This window comes from Labeo rohita, chromosome 17 (genome assembly GCF_022985175.1).
Source record: "Labeo rohita strain BAU-BD-2019 chromosome 17, IGBB_LRoh.1.0, whole genome shotgun sequence".
Classification (NCBI taxonomy): domain Eukaryota; kingdom Metazoa; phylum Chordata; class Actinopteri; order Cypriniformes; family Cyprinidae; genus Labeo; species Labeo rohita.
Genome location: NC_066885.1, coordinates 17,886,864 through 17,906,427, shown reverse-complemented (window position 1 = coordinate 17,906,427; position 19,564 = coordinate 17,886,864). Strand labels below are relative to the sequence as shown.

Sequence of the window (19,564 nt, the reverse complement as noted above, 5' to 3'; positions counted from 1 at the left end):
ACTTCTCACTTTTCAAACTAAAACAGGGTCTGCAGCATTTTCGAAAGTCTTCGTTTTCAAGGGGGTGTAACGACAGGTGTAAACCACAGTAAAAGTAATGTGTTTTAAAACAAAAATGCATTAGTGTAAATGTAGCCTAAATTTAATGTGAAGCATCTACAAATTTTCAAAAAAAAGCATACTGGATAATTCATATATTTCTGAAAGAGTAGGAACTTGATATATTTTGTCCCTAAAAACCATGTCCTCTGGTGTGACACCATATCCTGATTTTAAATCGCCTAATTCCGGAAAAAAAAGGTAATTAATTGAAGGACCGCATTTATGGTCGTGTTACTGAAGCTCCTTGTCAAGCCCAAGGCATGTGCACTTGGTAAATTTTTGTCTCAGAATTGTTCAAATATTTAACAAATATTATAACAACAAATATATTATTGAACAAATATATTCAAATATTAATGTGTCTTGCTAACCGCTAATGACAGGTTAGCTCCGAATAGCAAAGTCATTAATTGACACAAAAGGCGGAAATGTCATATGGTGCGACAGATAATGTCCTCTGGTGTGACAGTGTAGGTGTCAAGATGTCAAAGATGTCAAAGGTCAGAGGACAAAGATGTCACTCCAGAGGACAAGGTCTCTTTAAGAAGCATTTTAAATAATTAAATAAGAATTGTTAAGTCCTTTTATTAATATATATATTTTTTTTATCATTCTGTTCTTAAATGCAATAATTACATTAAATAAACTATTTTCTGATGTTTTTGCAGAGTTATAAAGTGTGATGAAACTAAGTATAAAATGTGGTACTTTGTTTTTGAAACAGAAAGAATTGAGGGAGAGAAATTAGTGGAAGAGAGAGGACACAGAGATATAGACTGAAAATTAACAGGGATTCACCAAAAGGGAGGAGATCCTAAGAGAAGGATGCAGAAAGTAAACATCATCAAAATGCCTTAAAAAAATAATTCACATCTTAATGAATATAGTTTGAATATCAATCATATTTAGATGTGCTGCACATGCAGCAGAGGGGTTAGAAAAGTTTCAGTAACATACTGATTGACTAAGAGACCGAAAAAATGATTTTGTCTTGTTTAAAAAACATGTTGATATTGTTTGTATCAAAAGTAAACTTTCTTTCTCCTTTGACATTTTCAAAATTAAAAAGAGCAATATCAATAACTACACTGTAAAAAACAATTTGTTTAGTCAACTTAAAATAATTTGTAACCTGGCTGCCTTAAAATTTTAAGTTCAGTCAACTCGAAAAAAGTTTATTCAACTTGAAATGTTAAATTATACTAAGTGACAACTTAGATATTCGTGTTGAATCAACTTAAAATTTTAAGGCAGCTGGGTTACTTACCCATCTGTTAAGTTTAGCAAACACAAATATCTAAGTTGTTACTTAGTACAACTTAACATTTCAAGTTGACTAAACTTATTTTAGTTTACTGAACTTAAAATTTTAAGGCAGCAGGGTAACAAATTATTTTAAGCTGACTCAACAAATTGTGTTTTTTTAATTTTTTACAGTGTACTATTTCTGTCCTTTAGTGTGATATAAGGTCATATGGTGTAACACATATAAAAGAACCACAGATTTGTTTTTATCTCAAAATATCTTAAAAACACTGTTAAGTAATGCAATAAGGGAGATAGAAATATCACTCATCTTAAAATTGTACAAATTTCAGCAGTTTTGAACAGATGACAGCAAAGTTTGTCTTGAAATTGTCCAACAAGTCATGGGGGAAAAATTATGTTAATTATAATTCCATATTCCATACGTGTCTAACAACGAAGATGAATCTCTCTCATGCTATTTATATATTGTTATTGTTTTTTTCCTTAATTGTCCTTATGTCCTTATGTCCTCATAAATTCCCTTATGTCACACTGAAATGATCAGTTATTTTCATAAAAATAATACAATTTATATACTTTTTTAAGTCAAAAGCTTGTTTTGCTCTTCCCGACCTCTGTTTTCTTCCAGTTCATGACAGTTAGGGTATGTCGAAAAGCTCCCATCTCTTGTTCTCCCTCAACTTCGTCCTATATTGCTGTTTTACCTATTTTGTTAAGTGTTTGATCTTCTTTGCATGTTAACTTTGCAAAGACTGTGTCAGAACTTCTGCAGCAATGTAGGATGATTTTGAAATTATTTTTGAAGTTGAGGGAGAAAATATGAGGGAGTTTTTTGACATACCCTAACTGTCTTGACTCAGAATACACAGAGTTCAGGGAGAGCAAGACAAGATGAATGTTTGAAATTAAAAAGTATTTAAATTGTATAATTTTTAATGAAAATAACAGATCGTTTTGCTAGATAAGACCATTCTTCCTTGACTGGGATCATTTACAACCGCATTTGGGATCGTTTGAAGCCGCATTTAAACTGCATTTTGGAAGTTGAAACTCGGGGCACCATAGCAGTCCATTATATGGAGAAAAATCCTGAAATGTTTTCCTCAAAAAACACAATTTCTTTACAACTAAAGAAAGAAAGACATGAACATCTTGGATGACAAAGGGGTGAGTACATTATCTGTAAATTGTTGTTCCGGAAGTGGACTTGTCCTTTAATTCGTACAGAAATTCTGGACAAATGTGACCTTCAAAATTCAAGATCTGAAAAGCACAGAAAGGAGGACAACACACACACATAGTCACACAACATCACAGTGCCAACAGCTGCATCCTGGGGAACAAAAGACCATTACGTAGACACAATTTCCCTCTGGCCACACTGCCACAAGGCATGAAAATACACACACACACATACACAAAGAGGCCCGTGACTTACTCTGAGAGTGATCCAGTTCAGCACGTCCAAATATATACGTAACCACCATCTCCCCCCAGAGGAATCCAGCGGAGAAAAGCGGATCATTTTTAGCCCAACTTCAATTAACCGCAAGTCTCCAAACATCTCTCTCTCATATAATCAGACTACTTAACTGCGCCTCAGAACTAAAAGGTTTGTTTTTAAAACAGCAGACAAAACAACAGACAAAAATAACAACTGCTCATTTCTCAAATTCACAAGATGCACAATGTCTGGTAGTGCCTTACAGCCAAAGAAAACCAATCTAACCAGTCCTTGTAAGGCAGGCATTAAACACTTAAGAGACTTTACCTACTGCTAATTCACAGAGGAGATTAGCATGGAGCCTGGAGCTAATGAGAGAAGCTTTCGCTGTTCCTCCAGTGCTCCTTCTTTTGCTCAAACAAAACATTAGCAGATAATGTAACGGAATTAAGAAGACAAAAGATTCAAATTGGATATTGATCAGAGGAGTGAGGTGGCAGCATTTCGGCTGGTTAAGCCTGTGATGAGGTGATTGATCCACAATGCTTGTCCTCACGTCTGAAGATGTCTGGCAGGCCTATAGTCTGCCTGACAAAGCCGGTGAATGGAAGCATGAACCGGTCCGCCGCCAGGACACAATGAATATAGAACGCTCACATCAGTCCCCGGGACCGTGTTTAAAAGGATGACAGACATCAGATGACAAAGAGACACAAATATAACCGCACAATCAATGGAAATTCAGGCGCCAGATGATGTAGATTCTTGCATTGGCATGTACAAAGTCGGAATAAATGCTCAGTAATGATGTAGAATGTTCAATAAGAGTGACTCAGAGCAGTGCCGATGCCTGCTGATCTGAGACCAGCTTTAAAGATCAGAGCTGAAGGCTTGGATCCTGAAAGACAAGCACTGATCTCCAGCAAGACAAGGGCCGCAGGGATCAATGCAAAATCAATGTTAATTGTCAGTGTTTTTCTATGTGGCCGGATCAGAGATACAAAAAAAGTTTTTAAAACCAAGCAGCAAAAAAAGCAAAGAATGTAGTCTTAAAAAACATAATATAAAATTGATATTTAGGTTAAAGTAAAAATGGCTGTTTTATAAAAACAATAAGCCACTTTTCCAAGGCATTCCTCTGTATATTGTGCATAAAAACATCCCTTGGAGAAACATAATATGCGTGTAGGGCCCTATGATTTCCGTGATGCGGAAAACACGGACGGAATTTGGAATGCAGTCATAAAAATGGAATACACTGTATAATGCAGAATGTCACGGAATTTGCCAAATTCGGGATGAATAAATCCAAAGTACGTCAGCACACTTAAATCAAAACGTGAACTTGACCAGTGTCTGTAAATATTAAGCTGCAAAAATATTATTTAAATATGAATCCTGCATGTTCTGCACGTCTCTTATGAATGAGTATTTTACTGTTTCATTTGAGTAAATTTATCGTCTTAAAGGTTTTCACAGCAACCCATCAAAATAAAAGCTTGGTTTAACTTGAAGAAACTGTGACAGAAATATATTACTTAATATAATGATAACAGGAATATTTTTTAGAGAAATTATTTACCAAAATACAAGAAAAATACACAGTATTAAAAAGGAAATAAATAAAATAACAATTAATTATTCTGAGATGCTTTTGATTATTAAAATTTTATAAAAACATTAAAATTGAATTCAGAAAATTAATGGAAAATGCAGAACTTGATAAAAATGAAACCTTACAAAATATATTTCTTATTAAACTTTGAATAAATTGGTGTTAAATTGTGTAAGACAATTTTGATTAATATTTTTAATTTAACCATTAAAACAGAGTCTAGGAAAAATTTACATGGAAAAAACAGCATCAAGAAAAGTTAAAATGTAAAAAATATAACGGAAATTGAGGAAGAAAAAAAAAAAGATTTCACAGGGCCCTATGAGTGTTTTATACACAGCTTTGAGAGATTTGCTGATTAAAAATATACAGTACAATACCCGTCAAATGTTTTTGAACAGTAACTTTGTAATGATTTTTAGTCTGCTCTGCTCACCAAGCCTGAATTTATTTGATGCAAAGTACAGCAAAACAGTAAAATGTTGAAATATTTTTACTATTTAAAATAACTATTTTCTATTTTAATAAATTTTAAAATGTAATTTAGTCCTGTGATTTCAAAGCTGATTTTTAGCATGATTACCCCAGTCACATGATCCCTCAGAAATCATTCTAATATTCTAATAAAACTATTTCATAATATTACTGCTTTTGCTGTATTTTGGATCAATTAAATGCAGACTTGGTGAGCAGAAGAGACTTCTTTAAAAATCTTACTGTTCAAACTTTTGACTGGTAGTGTACATATCTCACAAAAGTGATCTCAAAAGCTGAAAATCTTTTTATAAAGTCTAAAGCAGTTACAGATATGCACGAGTTGCTTACTGTTCATGTTCTTGAAAATGTTCAGAATGGGGAGGATCTGTCTGTAGTACGGGACCAGCGCCTCACCAACCATCTCTGCTGATACAACCAGGTGCTGCAGAACCTTCAGCGTGGTGCAGATGACCTGCCTGCTCCTCGTGTTGAGAGCATCTGTAGACAAACACAGAAAGATCAAGAAAACAAGAAGAATTTTTTTTGCCATTTCACAACCCTTATTAGGGTGCTATATTTGCACTTTCTTTTTCTCCATCTACAAGGCTCAGTATGCAGGGAGGTAGGCATCAATTCAATTCTACTAAAAAGCCTTCATCTGCAGCCTGCATGATATCCCATAATCCTGTGGTTCAGTGGTTAGTGGAAAGAATGACAGTGTGGTTGAGAGAAATAATATAATATCCATTTTTCCATATGATTTGATTTCTACTGAGAAATAAGCTTTTATAGTCATTAAATATATATTCAGTTATCTCTTGAATTATCTCACTTGAATTTGTTATAGATCATTAATGTTATGATAAACATAATGCTAAAGCTGGCCTAAACAAAGTATTTAGGACTTACCTTCATATAAAAAACAAAGGGATAGTTCATCCAAAATTTAAAATCATTTCCACATCTGTTGTGGTTTGAATGGCAGCTGTGTGCTGTACTTTACCAATCACCTCCATTTACTTCCTGCTCTCTTATATCTATATAACACACTATGAAATTCTAATTACCAAACAAACACGGCAAACTGTTTTCCAGCGGTGTGACATTTGCACCGAAGGAGCGTTCAATAATTCATGGTGTGTGACGCGTCTGGAGGAGTGAAGATCTGTTTCTAAATCTCTCTAAATAAAGGAACCATTAATTCCTCCCTCATATTAGGCTCTAAAAATGAACAACCTCACATACCTTTTCCTTCTCTAAATACCACAGGAGCACGACATTTAGACTCTTCAGTAATTGCGTTAGTTTAACTCCTGATACAAACATATCTGCAGTCGTTCCTGTGAGAGAGGGAAGAAAGTGTTCTCATCTATCTATCTATCTATCTGTCTATCTGTCTATCTATCATGTATCTATGTTGTTCAAACAGATTGTTTTATTTAATCATTCCATAGGAGCTTGTTTATTTTTGATTCTGGGCTTTGATTTGATCAGTGCAGTGACCTTCTCGTTTTCACTCTCTTCAGTGTGACCTTTGCTGTTTGTGTAAGGTTAGGGTTTTTTTTGTTTGTTGTTTTTTTCCAATTAGCTTCATCCATTCCATTATCTATCCATGATTTTATAATGTATCCAAAAGTAAAATGTCTGCATTAAAGAAGCTTACTTTGTCAGTGAGATGTATTGTGCATTCAAGTACTGTAATACCATTTTGCCGCCATTCACGAGAGTATGACGACATATGCATATTGTGATGCTGACACTGGAGCCGGCATTGTGATGTAGAACTGGGATGCGTTGCGTCTTGTTAACAAGTAGGACTGTCACTAAGGATTATTTTGATAATCGAGTATTCAGTCGATTATTCCAACGATTAATCGAATAATCAGATAATTACAACAATTTGTTTTTGTGGTAATAAAAAAACAGATAGTTGGCAATGCCCTTTAACGTGACTTAAAATACATATAAAATAGCAACGAGGCAATAATAATTTGTTCAAATAATGTATCAAATGCAAGTAATCATATGGTTTTACTGAAAAATGTAATGCATTACAAACAATAAAAACAATGTCAGTGTTTTTCCACAGGATTTTGTAAGACTGTGGTGAGTGGACCTCGGTCCTTGTAGGAAATTCTGTATATTTTAAAGTTAAACTCATCTATCCGGTGCGCTTTGAGGTTTTTAAAATTAAGAGCTCCAACACAGGTTCAGTGTGCAAACTAAACAAAGAAAAAGCCTGTGAATTTGGAAGCCAAACAAATTAAAATATAATAGTAATAATAATTTTATGTTATTATTCCTGTGACAGTAATAGCCATATACTGTAAAACAATTGCATAGTAAAATAAATGAAAATGAGTATTTCACAGTTATATTATTTTACCTTATTCTACAGCAGGGAAATTAAAATACATTTGTCCTAATTTCTACACTTGCAAGCAGGGCCTAAAACTAACATCTGGTGACTTGAGAAAAGTTACCAGCCATAAATATTATTTTCCCAGGCCATGAAACTGTTTTTGCAGTTGCTGCACTACAACAACTAAACATATTTAATGAAAAAAGCCATTTGAAATTAGAAAACAACTACTGCATTTTAATCGCAATGCAAACAAAAAAGAAATCTATGAAAAAGTGTAGCATGAACTGTTTTTTTATTTAAATTTGACTGTATCATTTCAACAATTAAAGCAAAATCAGAATGGTCTGACTTTAACTTTGGAAAATAAAACAGAAACAGCAGAAAGGCTGAGTTTCATTCTCTGACAGCAGGTGGCGCTTATGGAACAAAAGTGATGTGAACAGTGAAGAGGGAAAAATGCCTTCAAAAATTCTTTGAAGTCAGTTCCCTTCAGAAATACATTAATATAAACCCCACCCCAGTATTTATATTTTTATTTAAAACAAAAACAAAAAAAAAAAAAAAACAGCAAGCTTGCTCTACCTGTACAGTATTTTTTGGTGTGTGTGTTTGTTAATTTTAGTCCTTGCTTGCAAAAGATAAACCTATGAGCTTTTATTTTGGCAGAAACTGCAGTTGGGCTTTTATTTTGGTGGAAAACTCCAGCTTCAGTGAAAACAGGTTTACTATTGCATCTCATTACCAATCTAGTGAAATACTGTAAATATTTGCATTTACATTTAAAATGTTGAAAATTATAGTAATGTAAAAACAAAGCGTAAATGGTGCCTGTTGCGTTCCCAAAGGCACGCTAAACTCACAGCACATTCAAAAACAATGTTTACCGCATTCACTGTCAATCAAAAGAACCGCTCTGACCCTGAGACGCGGCAAAAGGCAGATCACGAGCTGATCGAGTTTAAATACACCTGTGATTGTCTGCATGTAATGGTTAAAATCTGCATGTAATGGGGTGTTGGAGTGGGTCAAATAGAATCTGAGGTGCTACAAATCAGATCAGAGCAATACTCCTCACATTCAATTTAGCTTTTCGCATTTTAAATTGTATTCCTGGGGTAAAGGGGTTGGTCTTTCAGATCATTGCAGGGGGGGCTTCAAGTCACCCCCCCCCCCCCCCGACGCCGGGTCTCACTCAGTAACAAAAATACTTACTTACTTACTTACAGGCTGTGAATCAGAAGCATTAAACTGTCCTTGCAAAGTTGGAATAGCCTCAATTTATAGAAACAGCCTTTGTGCACAGCCAGCATTGTAGGCTACTCTCCCAGGGTTCAGGAAACAATCCTCACTGTAATATTTGGCATTTCTTTACGAGAGAAATGCTACAACCACTACAACCAAAAATGGCGTGTCTGTGGAATGCACTACTTACGGTATTTTGCCAGTTACTCGATGTGGGCCAATTGGGCCAAAGACGCACACTGTACATAAAAAAGTCTTCGTAAACGCCTGAAGATTTCGACAGAAAGTATGACTTGTAATTTTTACCCTATTTAAACCAGAATATACAGATGATGAACTAAGAGAGACAGGCGTTTTACATCAGAACGCCCGCTCGCATGCGTCGTGGCACTCTTGTGATTGTGTGTCAAAGGCTGACACAGAAGAGAAGAAATTGTTGAATTAAGTCGATATTTTTGTTTGCTTTGCACACAAAAACTATTCCTGTAGTTTCTTAACATTACGGTTGAACCACTGATGTGGCCTTGAACGTGGTAGGTGTTGGTGTCTAAGCAGGATCAAAAAGTAAATAAATAAATAAATAAAGCATTGATGCCCAATATTACTCTCATCACACTAGATTCTAATTAAAATTGTTGAGCTCCTCACATGCCTTTGGCCAAACTCCAACTGTGATATGCATTTTCAGCATTTCAAGGTTGGCTTCTTACCACCTTTCCATAAACCAGCTTTATGAAGTGACTGCTTTAGAGTTTTGGATAATAGCCTCTTGGAGGCCTCACTTATTTTAATGCCATATTATTATTAATTTAAGGCCATTTTTATTTTCTCTGTTGCATGCTTTGGAATGCTCTCTGCTATTCTTCCTCCAAGCTTTCAGATGAAGTGTATGCTACGGACAGAGTGAGCACCATTGAATGACTTTGTGACTTTGGACAGTAATTAATGAACTTAATGACACTCACTCTTGATGGGTATTATGAGCTGTGGAATAACAGGCAGGATCTTACTGCCACCATGCTCCAGCATGTCATGGATGCCCTGTCGAGCGAAGAACTCGTAGGGGTGAACTGTCTCACACAGTCCGTCAAAGAACAGGGGGAGGTAGTGATGGTAGTCCAGCTTTTCGATCTCCACCTGTTTAAAACACACACGTATACAGGGTCAGTGTTATTCTAAATGTGTCACTATGAAATGTAGGCGCTGCTTCAAATGAGTGGAAGGCCAAAGGGTTTGTGTGTTTTTAAATAACCTCTCTTTGCGTCTGTGCTTATTTTAGCCTCAACAAATACTCACGAGCTCCAAACCGCATAAAGAGCCGCCCCTGTTTTAGTGCCCCTTAGCATGCCGCCACACATTCTGGAGGGGAGACTGGGGGGGTACAGCTGTTCAGGGGCTTTAGAACACTCAAACATGTGACTTCCTGTTGGATCACACCTTCACACCTGTTTTGCATGGGTTATGAGCATGGAAACAGACGTGAATAGACAAGGCCTGTTTCCTGTCCTTGAGTATGTGACATACAGTCACACACACTATTGTCTGTTTCTTTCTGTTTGTCACAAGTCTGTCAGTAAACACTGAATCTGTTTATTTAAATCAGTATTTTGTCATCTTTTTTCAGCAAAAACATATGAAAAAGTTCTAAACTAGCTTTTTCTGTTTTATTAGAGTGGTATTAAATATGTATTGTATATTGTATTGGTCTATTGTATTAGATGTTATTTTCAAAAGTATATTAATTGTCATATTGTTGGAAAACAAAACAAAAAAAAAGATTAAGAACATAATATAAGAAATAAGAACATATACATATAATATATATTTGCAATGCATTGTGTAGCTGTTTATTAGGTTGTTCTGCTATTTGTTGATTTTATAATGCGTGTGTGTGTCACATGACCCTTCTACAACTGTTCTTTGTAGTCTTAGCGTCACTGACACCAAGAGCTGTGAGCTTGAAAGTTGCCAGAACCTCATCAAACCACTCCTCAGAGATAAAAGCGTGCAAACACACACACAAACACACAAACTCATACACACGGCATCATGAGCCTACCAAGAGCACTGATTGCTTAGAGCCAATTTACTGGCTAACCTTGACCTTTTCTGACTTGGTCAAGATCATCTTGGTGAGTCATACAGCAAAACCCGAGTACAAAAGCAAATATGTGCAGTGTGCTGGTAGAGAGATGATACACACACACACACACAGAGGCATAGTGGGGATTCGGAACATGAAAAGCAAGAGGAGACACATGCAGCTAACCACAGACAGATGTCTCGCATCAGTGAGGTGATGTCTGTGGGACACAATCTCTGCCTGTAACATTAATCACTGGAACACTGTGAGTGTATGTGTGGGTGGGTCAGGTTTTGCCTACATTGTGAGGACTAAATGTTCCAACACGGATATTAAAACACAAGCACTGTGGGGACCAGGCAACAAAAACGGCTTCACTAAATAATGTATTAATGAAAAGCAAAACATGCAATAAGTTTTCTGTGGGAAATAGGTTTAAGATTTGGGTGTGAAGCATATAATAAACTCAGAATAAAGTCAATAGAAGTCAACAAAGGTTTTGCCATGAATGTGTGAGCACATCTCCAAGGACATTTATAAGGCTGTGTTGAACACGATCGCACATACTGTACATCTGATGTGGTAACCGAAAGGATATTATTATTAGTTATTGTGAATTCAGTGCCAACACATACACTCATTATAGTCAAGTGTGATGGTGCCACCTTTACAAAACTCACACCCAGGGAGAAAAAGAGTCCAGTGTGTGCCACTTAATTCTTTTTTCGTACCACAGCAGAATATGTGTAGATTATTAAACCACAAATGCAAAGTTGCACCTTAACTATAATCACCATTTCATTATTATTCAAAATTATTCAATTAAACACTACTATTTAAAAGTTTGGAGTCTGTAAAATTGTAATGTTTATGGAAGAAGTCTCTAATGCTTACCTGTTGCATTTATTTGATCAAAAAACTGTAAAATATAATTATAATAAATATATTATATTATTATATTATATTATTATAAGGTTTTTTAATATCAATTTTAGATTATTTATTCCTGTGATGTCATAGCTGAATTTGACAGCAGTACTGTTACTTTTATTTATTTATTTATTTATTTATTTATTTATTGGAAGCCATGTAATTGTACATTTTTGGGGATTTGCACTATTATCTTAAGAATATAAAATTCAACAGAAATATTTTTGGGGGAAAATGTAACAGTAAAAATGTCTTTAGTGTCCCTTTTGGTCAATTTTATACATCCTTGCTGGAAAAAAAATATATATATATTTAAAAAATCTTACTGACATCAAATGGTAGTGTATGTCTAGATTCCTAAGCCACAATAGCAAAATTGTACTTTACTAATTCAAACATTTTATTTCTTTATTTCATATTTTTCATATTTCAATTTTTTTTAAATTAATGAAACATACATTACCAGTCAAAAGCTTTTGAACAGTGAGATTTTTAATGTTTTTAAAGAAGTCTCTTCTGCTCACCAAGCCTGCATTTATTTGATCCAAAGTACAGCAAAAACAGTAACATTCTGAAATATTTTTACTATTTAAAATAACTTTATTTTAATATATTTTAAAATGTAAAAGCTCTGAATTTTTAGCATCATTACTCTAGTCACATGATCCTTCAGAAATCACTGTTCACTCACTGTTCAAAAACTTTTGACTGGTAATGTTTGTTTTGTTTTGTTGTTTTTTTCTGTGTGTATTATTTTCCAATAAATTATTTTCTATTAGAATACATTTCGTGTCACTTATTCTCCCTCACCCAGCCATGGTGTGCTATGTCAGGAACTATATCTTCCCAGTAGAACATACTTAATATATCTGCCTACTAAAATAACATTTTAATAAAATGCTGTATGTTTTCTTATTATGTAGTAGGTCTAACTGTCTTATAAAAGCAATAAGGCACTAAAGGCTGTCTTGTATCTGCATCATGCCTAACAAAACCCTTTAGGCCTGTTTTTACAACACACACAAAAGCAGTGTGTTCTCATATCACCACATGTATTAAAACATTTACAGTATTCACACAGCCTGTGTTCACTAATCCAATAAATTCCACATCCTGTCATTCATTTTCCATTCCAGTATCCTGTGGGGTGTGGCAAATTTAATTCAAATTCACACTCGTGAACAGAAAGAGAGACAATACTTAAATACTGCACTGCGCTCGCTCCTGGAGTGTGAGCGCTTGTCCTTTAAAATAATTTTGATAGCTCTCACTTCTGTCAAACTATTTGTGTAACATATTGATTTAGAGCAGCCGGAGATGTTAAAGGAAAGACAAATGATTTGTCACCAGTGCAAAAACAAAGAATTATGAGGAACGTCACACATGCGGCGTCTGTGACATGCATGAATGAGACCGAATTGCAAGTAAATAAAATATTATTTCAGCCTTAGTTTTATTCTTTTTTTTTTAATTATTTGTGAAATTTACTAGCAAATTTATCAATAGCAATAGCAGTTAGGCAGTAATTAGTTCAAATAAAGTATCAAAGGCAAGTAATCATACGGCTTCATTGAACATAAACTGTTAAAATACACAATGTATTATAAACAATAAAGATTATATACATTAAGAATTATAACAAATGACTGCAGAGGGCACCAACAGCCTGACGATTGTTTTTACACTTAACTATACCATCTACTCCTTGTTTAACATAGACTAAACAACATTTAATTCAAATGTTCACTTAATCTTTAATATCTGGCTATTTCTTTACGACAGAAATGCAACAGCCACTGTATTTCTTGAATATGTGGGCATCAACACATGTAAACTCAGAGTGAGGGTTTGAGCTTTTATTTTGAAATTATAAAATGTTTACCTTACAAATCTAATGAAATGGCGACGTTGCGTTCCCAGATGAACATTATAATAAACGCGAACTCAATATTCAGAGATGGAGCTTCACACATGTAAACAATTAAAGTGCATATATTACTCCAGGGTTGCCAACCTTTAAGCATTTTTTTTTTGTTTTGGAGTGGCAGGTTGGGTTGGGGGGAGGGTGGTGGCGATCTCGATTCCATATCTATTTATATAAATATACTGTACATATAAGGGGATAAAAATGCAGCTGAATGCTTTTTAGCACCATTTTAAACTTGGTTTAAATTCAATATTTGCTTGCATTCATTGTGTACTTACACTAGTATCATTTAAGAAAAGGATGTAAGGTATTAACTTTTTAAATTTCACATTTAAAAATATAGTGTTTCATCATTTCTAAATATTTATTTAAATGCAAAACTTAAAAATAAGTAAGCAGGTACGACCTGCAATATTCTAGATAGATGTATATTTAGTAAAGAGCCATACAGGTACCTAGTGAGTAAACCATGGCATTACAAACGAAAATGATTTTTTTCTTTCCGACCACAAAATGACTCTAATTTGCCTCTTTGCATTGGAATTTAAAACCCTTTTCTCTATTTAACCTTAAATACTACACAAATTGTAATATAAGTAACAAAAATATAAAATAATATGTATTTTAAGTCATTAATGGACCATAATTATTGGACAAAAAGTATTTAGTAATAAATGTTACTTAAAATATTAAATAAATATTATTGAACTAAAATATAGAACATTTATTTAACTGAAAAATAGTGAAGCTGTATGATCACATTATAAGCAAGCACTACCTGAGGGTTAAATATAAGAAAACTATATTAACCCTAACGAAAACTAACCATGGTTTTATTATAGTAAAAGTGTAGTAACCATGTTTTTTTGGCGCATTGATTACCATTTGTATAACTATAGTTTTACTACAAATACCATGGTTAAACTATGGTTAGTGTAGCAAGACCATAGTTAATTTGTGGTTAGCATGGTTTAACTATAGTAACCATGTTTTATTGGTTTTATTTGTAGTAAAAATGTTTAATATTTTGTAAGGGTTGCCTCTCCATCACTCTCCAGAATCAAATTATACTGTAAATGTTATCGACGTAAAAATCAATGCATCCTACTTAAACACATTCAAATGTACTGTCAACGTTGGTTTGTTTGGAGAGCTCCGTGAATCACGTGACCGCGTGGCGGCGACACCGGCGAGATCAAAGCTTGTCGCAGCTCTGTTTTCCAATGGCTCTGGCGTTAACAGAAGCACTACATTTTACAATTTACGCCACATTAAGTGCGCCAAAACGGTATTTATCGTTTAGTATTAAAACTCACAACACTTAAAAGCTGAAACTTTCTTTAAAATCGCAAGCAGGGTTGCCAATTTGGCGTGAGATTTACATGGGCAGAGTGAGAGCGTGAGACAGAGCCTGAAAACGTGTGTAACCTGTATTACACCCGCATTGAACATATTTATTAACCTGAATCATAGCATTTGTGAATTCACAAAAGCATTGTGCTTTATTATTTTTTTATATATCTTGCAGCGTTGGAAAACCTTCTACAAAAGCGTTTCACGGATTCTCGTCCGTGGAATGCGCCACTTCCGGTATTTTGCCATTTACTCCAAGTATATAAAACTGCAGACCGGAGATCTCCAAAATGGGGCGGGAACTCCAAAAGTGGGCAGAACCTCCAAAATGGGGCGGGATCTCATCTTTCAAAGACTTTCCCCATTGGCTCTGGCTTCAGCCTATTGTTATTGACTTACATTTCAAAACTAAACTTTATAAAATAAACAGTTTGTAGTAGTGCTCAAATAAAATAAACTATGCTATATAAATTAATATGCTCAGTGAGAGCACAGCCCCAAAGCTCGTGGCCAGTGGTTAATGATATAAACGGGAATCTCCCACGAGTCGTCCCAGTGAAGCGCAGAGGAAAGGTTTTACTGTATTGCTTTGTTTTAAGCAACGGGGACGTCCCAGTTCTTGAAATTCGCAGGGTAGGAGGGGGTAGTGATGCTGAATGTAACTAAAAAGGTCAAATTTTCCAGTGAGGTCCGATTGGGGAGTTACAAAACGGCCCGACGATCTCATATCGCACAATCTTATTAACTGTTTATCTGTCACGCTATTCAGCATCAATCCCGCCGTGCAGTCAGTTTCACTGGTTAAGGTTAGGGTAAGGTGTGGGGTAGGTTTAGGGGTTAGCATTTGTGTAGCATAGTGTAGGTAATCAACACTGCGATTGACACAACCAATGAAATCTTTAGAATTAGCTGTGGGGCGGAGTTTGCGCTGAAGTGGATCGGGGGGAAATTGTGCATGCGTGTCATGTGCCTGTCTGTCAAAGGGAGGAAGCCACACCCTATTTTGGAGCACCCACCCTGTTTTGGAGTTCCCGCCCCCATTTGGAGATCTCCGAGCTGCAGTTATATACCCCTTGTTTACTCAACAAGGGCAAAATGAGGATTTTTTTTTTTTTTTTAAATCGAGTACGCGAATTGAATCCAGGAATCAAGACCTATTTCAAAGTAAATCCCACATCATTTTACAAAAATCGAAGCCCATTCTTTACTATTTACACATTATTTAATTTGCTGTCTATTCAAAAACATGAGTGAAATGTCAAGTGGGATTTGAAGAGAGTGAATCTGATCATAAGTGATCAGTGAGACAGAGACCACGGTCGTCCCATATTGGTCTCTATGACGACAGCAAAGATTTCAGCGGCAAATGAGTGAGCACTGAAACTACAGGTGCAGGGAAAAAGGCAAATATGGGAGTCAGTGAAACATGAAAAGTGCTGGTCTCGCTGAAAGAGTTTCTGTTGAATGGATGCAATTATGATCCTTTTGGAAGCCATTAAAACTGTAACTGCCCATGAGCAGAGCTGTTGAAAGCTCTTAATGCCTGACAGATTGGGCAGAAAGACAGGCAGGTGCGGTTTGAGCTTGTATGGCTGCGGTGGAACGGATGAGGCAGAGCCGAAACTAACTGTCGGCACTCCAGACACGCTCTGGCATTGAGGTGAGACATAAGGCTTGATGTGAGCGCCAGCAGCACATTTCTCCCAGCGTGCCGAGCACAAAGACACCTGTAGGGGGAAATGGCCAACCCGTGGTGTCCATCATGAAGATGAATGACCAAAATGGCCACTTGGTTTTATACCATACCTAGAAGAGGAAGAGGCACTCACTGTAGACAGGAGAAACTCAAGGACACTCAAAGGACTTTCTGAGTACCCCGTGCCACAGGGGATGAGTGAGATGGTACTAAATGCAATACAGACATGCTCTCAACAAATTTCAAGTTGGACAGTCAGACTGACACACATTATGACGGTTTGAAATTTGCCCTCCATGTGCAAGAGGAGGTGAATGTTCAAAGCAATGTCCTGGCTATGAGAGTGTGACCTGTGCAAGTGAAAAATGTCATTGCATTTCAGGGAACTACAGAGGGAGGAAAATAACTTGACATCCTCTCTTTCCCAGACTGGCGCTGTAAGATAGAGGAGCGGAGAGTATACATTTTCAGGCTCATTCTGAAAGGAAATCATTCTGGGGATGGCTGTGATGAAATCACCAGCTTACACACGGGGCACATGTGACAGGCAGGGCTGCGTCAATCGAAATCTACGTAGTATTGATGCCACATGAAATTGCTGTTCACATATGCTATATATTTGATGTACAGGAAAGACAAAAGTCCTAATGGAACACGGTGGGCCTCATTCATGAAATATAAGCAGAATGACAAGAACAACAATAATAGCTGTTATTAATCATACAAAAATAATGTTTGTTAAATTATTTAATTATCATATATAATTTTAACAAAAATATGCGTGTAATAATACAAGGGTTTTTGCAGGTTTTATGAAGGTACATGTAAGACTTTTTAAGACAAAGTAAAGACTTTAAAGTTAATTCATTAAAAATAAATAAACAAATAAAATCTATTATAACTATTTTAACTTCACACAGCAAAATGTTAAAAAGTTCTTCATCAGGATTCTTGTCTTGTTATATGTGCAAATGCCTAACAATTTGTAAAACAAGATACATTTACTTAAGAAGCAAAACAAGAAGTCTTGTTTTGTGAAAACAACAAATATCTGCCAATGTCAACTTAATTCAAAGAGAAAAGAAGTTCAGTGATAGATGTTTGTTCTTGTTTTAAGCACAAACTTAATTTTGTTCAGTTTCTCAGAAACTGACTTCACATGATTAATTTGCATCTCAAGTAAATACTTCATTTTAGACATTTATATAAGAAAACAAACAAAAATACTATGGAAGATAAAATACATTTTTGCAGTTTGCAACATTTAATTCTATGCCTTTATGATTTTAAGACTTTCTACTTCAGTTTAAGACCTTTTTAAGACCTTAATGTGGGAAAGGGTAAATAAAGACTTTTTAAAGAGGACATCAGATTTTCCACAAGTTGATTTGATCCTTTAGGGTCAACACCCATTTTACCTTGTCAATAACAGCTCTGCTCACAGCGACTCCCCTTACGAAAAACAAGTTAATTCAAGTGTGCTATTAGTATACTTCTTTTAAACTAAAAATAGGAAAGTATACTTTTAGCCTACTTTTTATGTACTTCTCAGAAATATATTTAAAATGACATTTAAGTATACGTGACTTATACTTAGAAAAAGAAAAATATATATTTGAACTGAACTTGTGCTCCTAAAATCTGTGTTTTCATTGTTACGGTAGGGGGCACAAGTACATATCTTCTGTACAGATTTCCCAAAAAACACAAGTAAAGAAGAAACTGAAACAACAGATGATTCCATATGTAATCTAACACGATCATCAGACATAAAACAGCATCAAAACTGCAACATTGTGGAACAAAATGTTGACCAATGAAGAGGTAATTATGACTGTCAAGTTTTGGGGTGTTGAACGTATGTTTGTATGCGTATGTTTTGATTAAATAATTGTAAATCCAATTCAAAGTATTTTTTCAGCTTTTTGTTCGTAATGGTTTTGGTGAATTTCTCTTTAAATGATAATGAGCTACTGCTGACCCCGCCCCTCTGTACTGTTTTTTTTTTTGTGTGTATTTAGTGGTGCATTACCATCAAAAACAAAACAATCTGTCAGCGGTCGTGGGCGGGGCCTGAGCAATATGAGGTCATACTGCTCAGAAAATCAAAACGGCTTGATAATGTTTAGGGTAGATTACAAAAAGGTTTCTTCATGCTACTACTGAAGCCTTTTGCTCTGCAAACATGAGCAGGACAATAAAGCAGATGTCACACGACTATGGAGACACAAACCGTAAACCATACAACATAGGAGGCAAGTTTTTCTGTTCTTCGAGTCACCTAAGGTAAATACATCCAAAGCTTGTGATAATGTGCGTATCATATATTTGGTCTGGATAACAGTAATGCTGTGTGACTTACCCCCAGCTTTCCATAACCAAACAAACACACATTTTCCTGTATTTAAGCTAATGTCAGAAGAAACCACCAGCACATATTTAATGCCAGTATTGCTGAAGAGCTCCAGGACGGTGACGGGCTGTAACAGCAGCGCTCCAGAGCAGACAGGCTGGAGCTGCAGCCGTGGGGCTGTGAGAGGCGGGAGAGAGTTGACAGGTATTGTCAGGAAACTCAGTGAGCGGCCAGCAGAAGGAGACGAGCTTGTCTCTGACGGGTTTATTGAAAAAGCTGCGGGCGCAAACAGCTTGAGCCAACACGGCTCTACAACACACATGCACACTCACAATACATAGACATAGACGTTCTTATTTCTCATTCAGCTTCTGAGAGACTCTTTTTTTCCCTTTCTTTTCTTCAGGCATTAAATACATTCAGCAGGAGGAAAAGCAGAGACAGAGAAAGAAATATAAAAAAGCCATGTAAATATTGACAGAACCATGGTCTAGTGGTTAGTATATATGCTTTAATATATTGAAGGTCCTGACTCACCTGTCGCAGATCAGACACTCCCACCAAGAAGAAATAGATTACTTACGTACAAAAGAAAACAAAACAAAAAATAAAACATGGAAAAAAAGGTACAAAAAAACAAAACACAAAATTAAATAAATGAGATACAAATTTTACAAATAAAATATAAACTAAAATTAATAATTAAAA

General features: G+C 35.5%; 1 protein-coding gene across 1 annotated transcript in view; it reads right to left on the bottom strand.

The window, feature by feature from the left end:
- The window catches only part of pacrg (PARK2 co-regulated), a 134,090-nt gene that overhangs the window by 48,331 nt on the left and 66,195 nt on the right, over positions 1 to 19,564 (bottom strand). Inside the window, exons 3-4 of the mRNA XM_051132701.1 lie at positions 9,480 to 9,651; positions 5,256 to 5,405 (exon numbers count right to left, since the gene is read on the bottom strand). Coding sequence (XP_050988658.1) covers positions 5,256 to 5,405; positions 9,480 to 9,651 — 322 coding nt within the window. The remainder of the gene's footprint in view (positions 1 to 5,255; positions 5,406 to 9,479; positions 9,652 to 19,564) is intronic.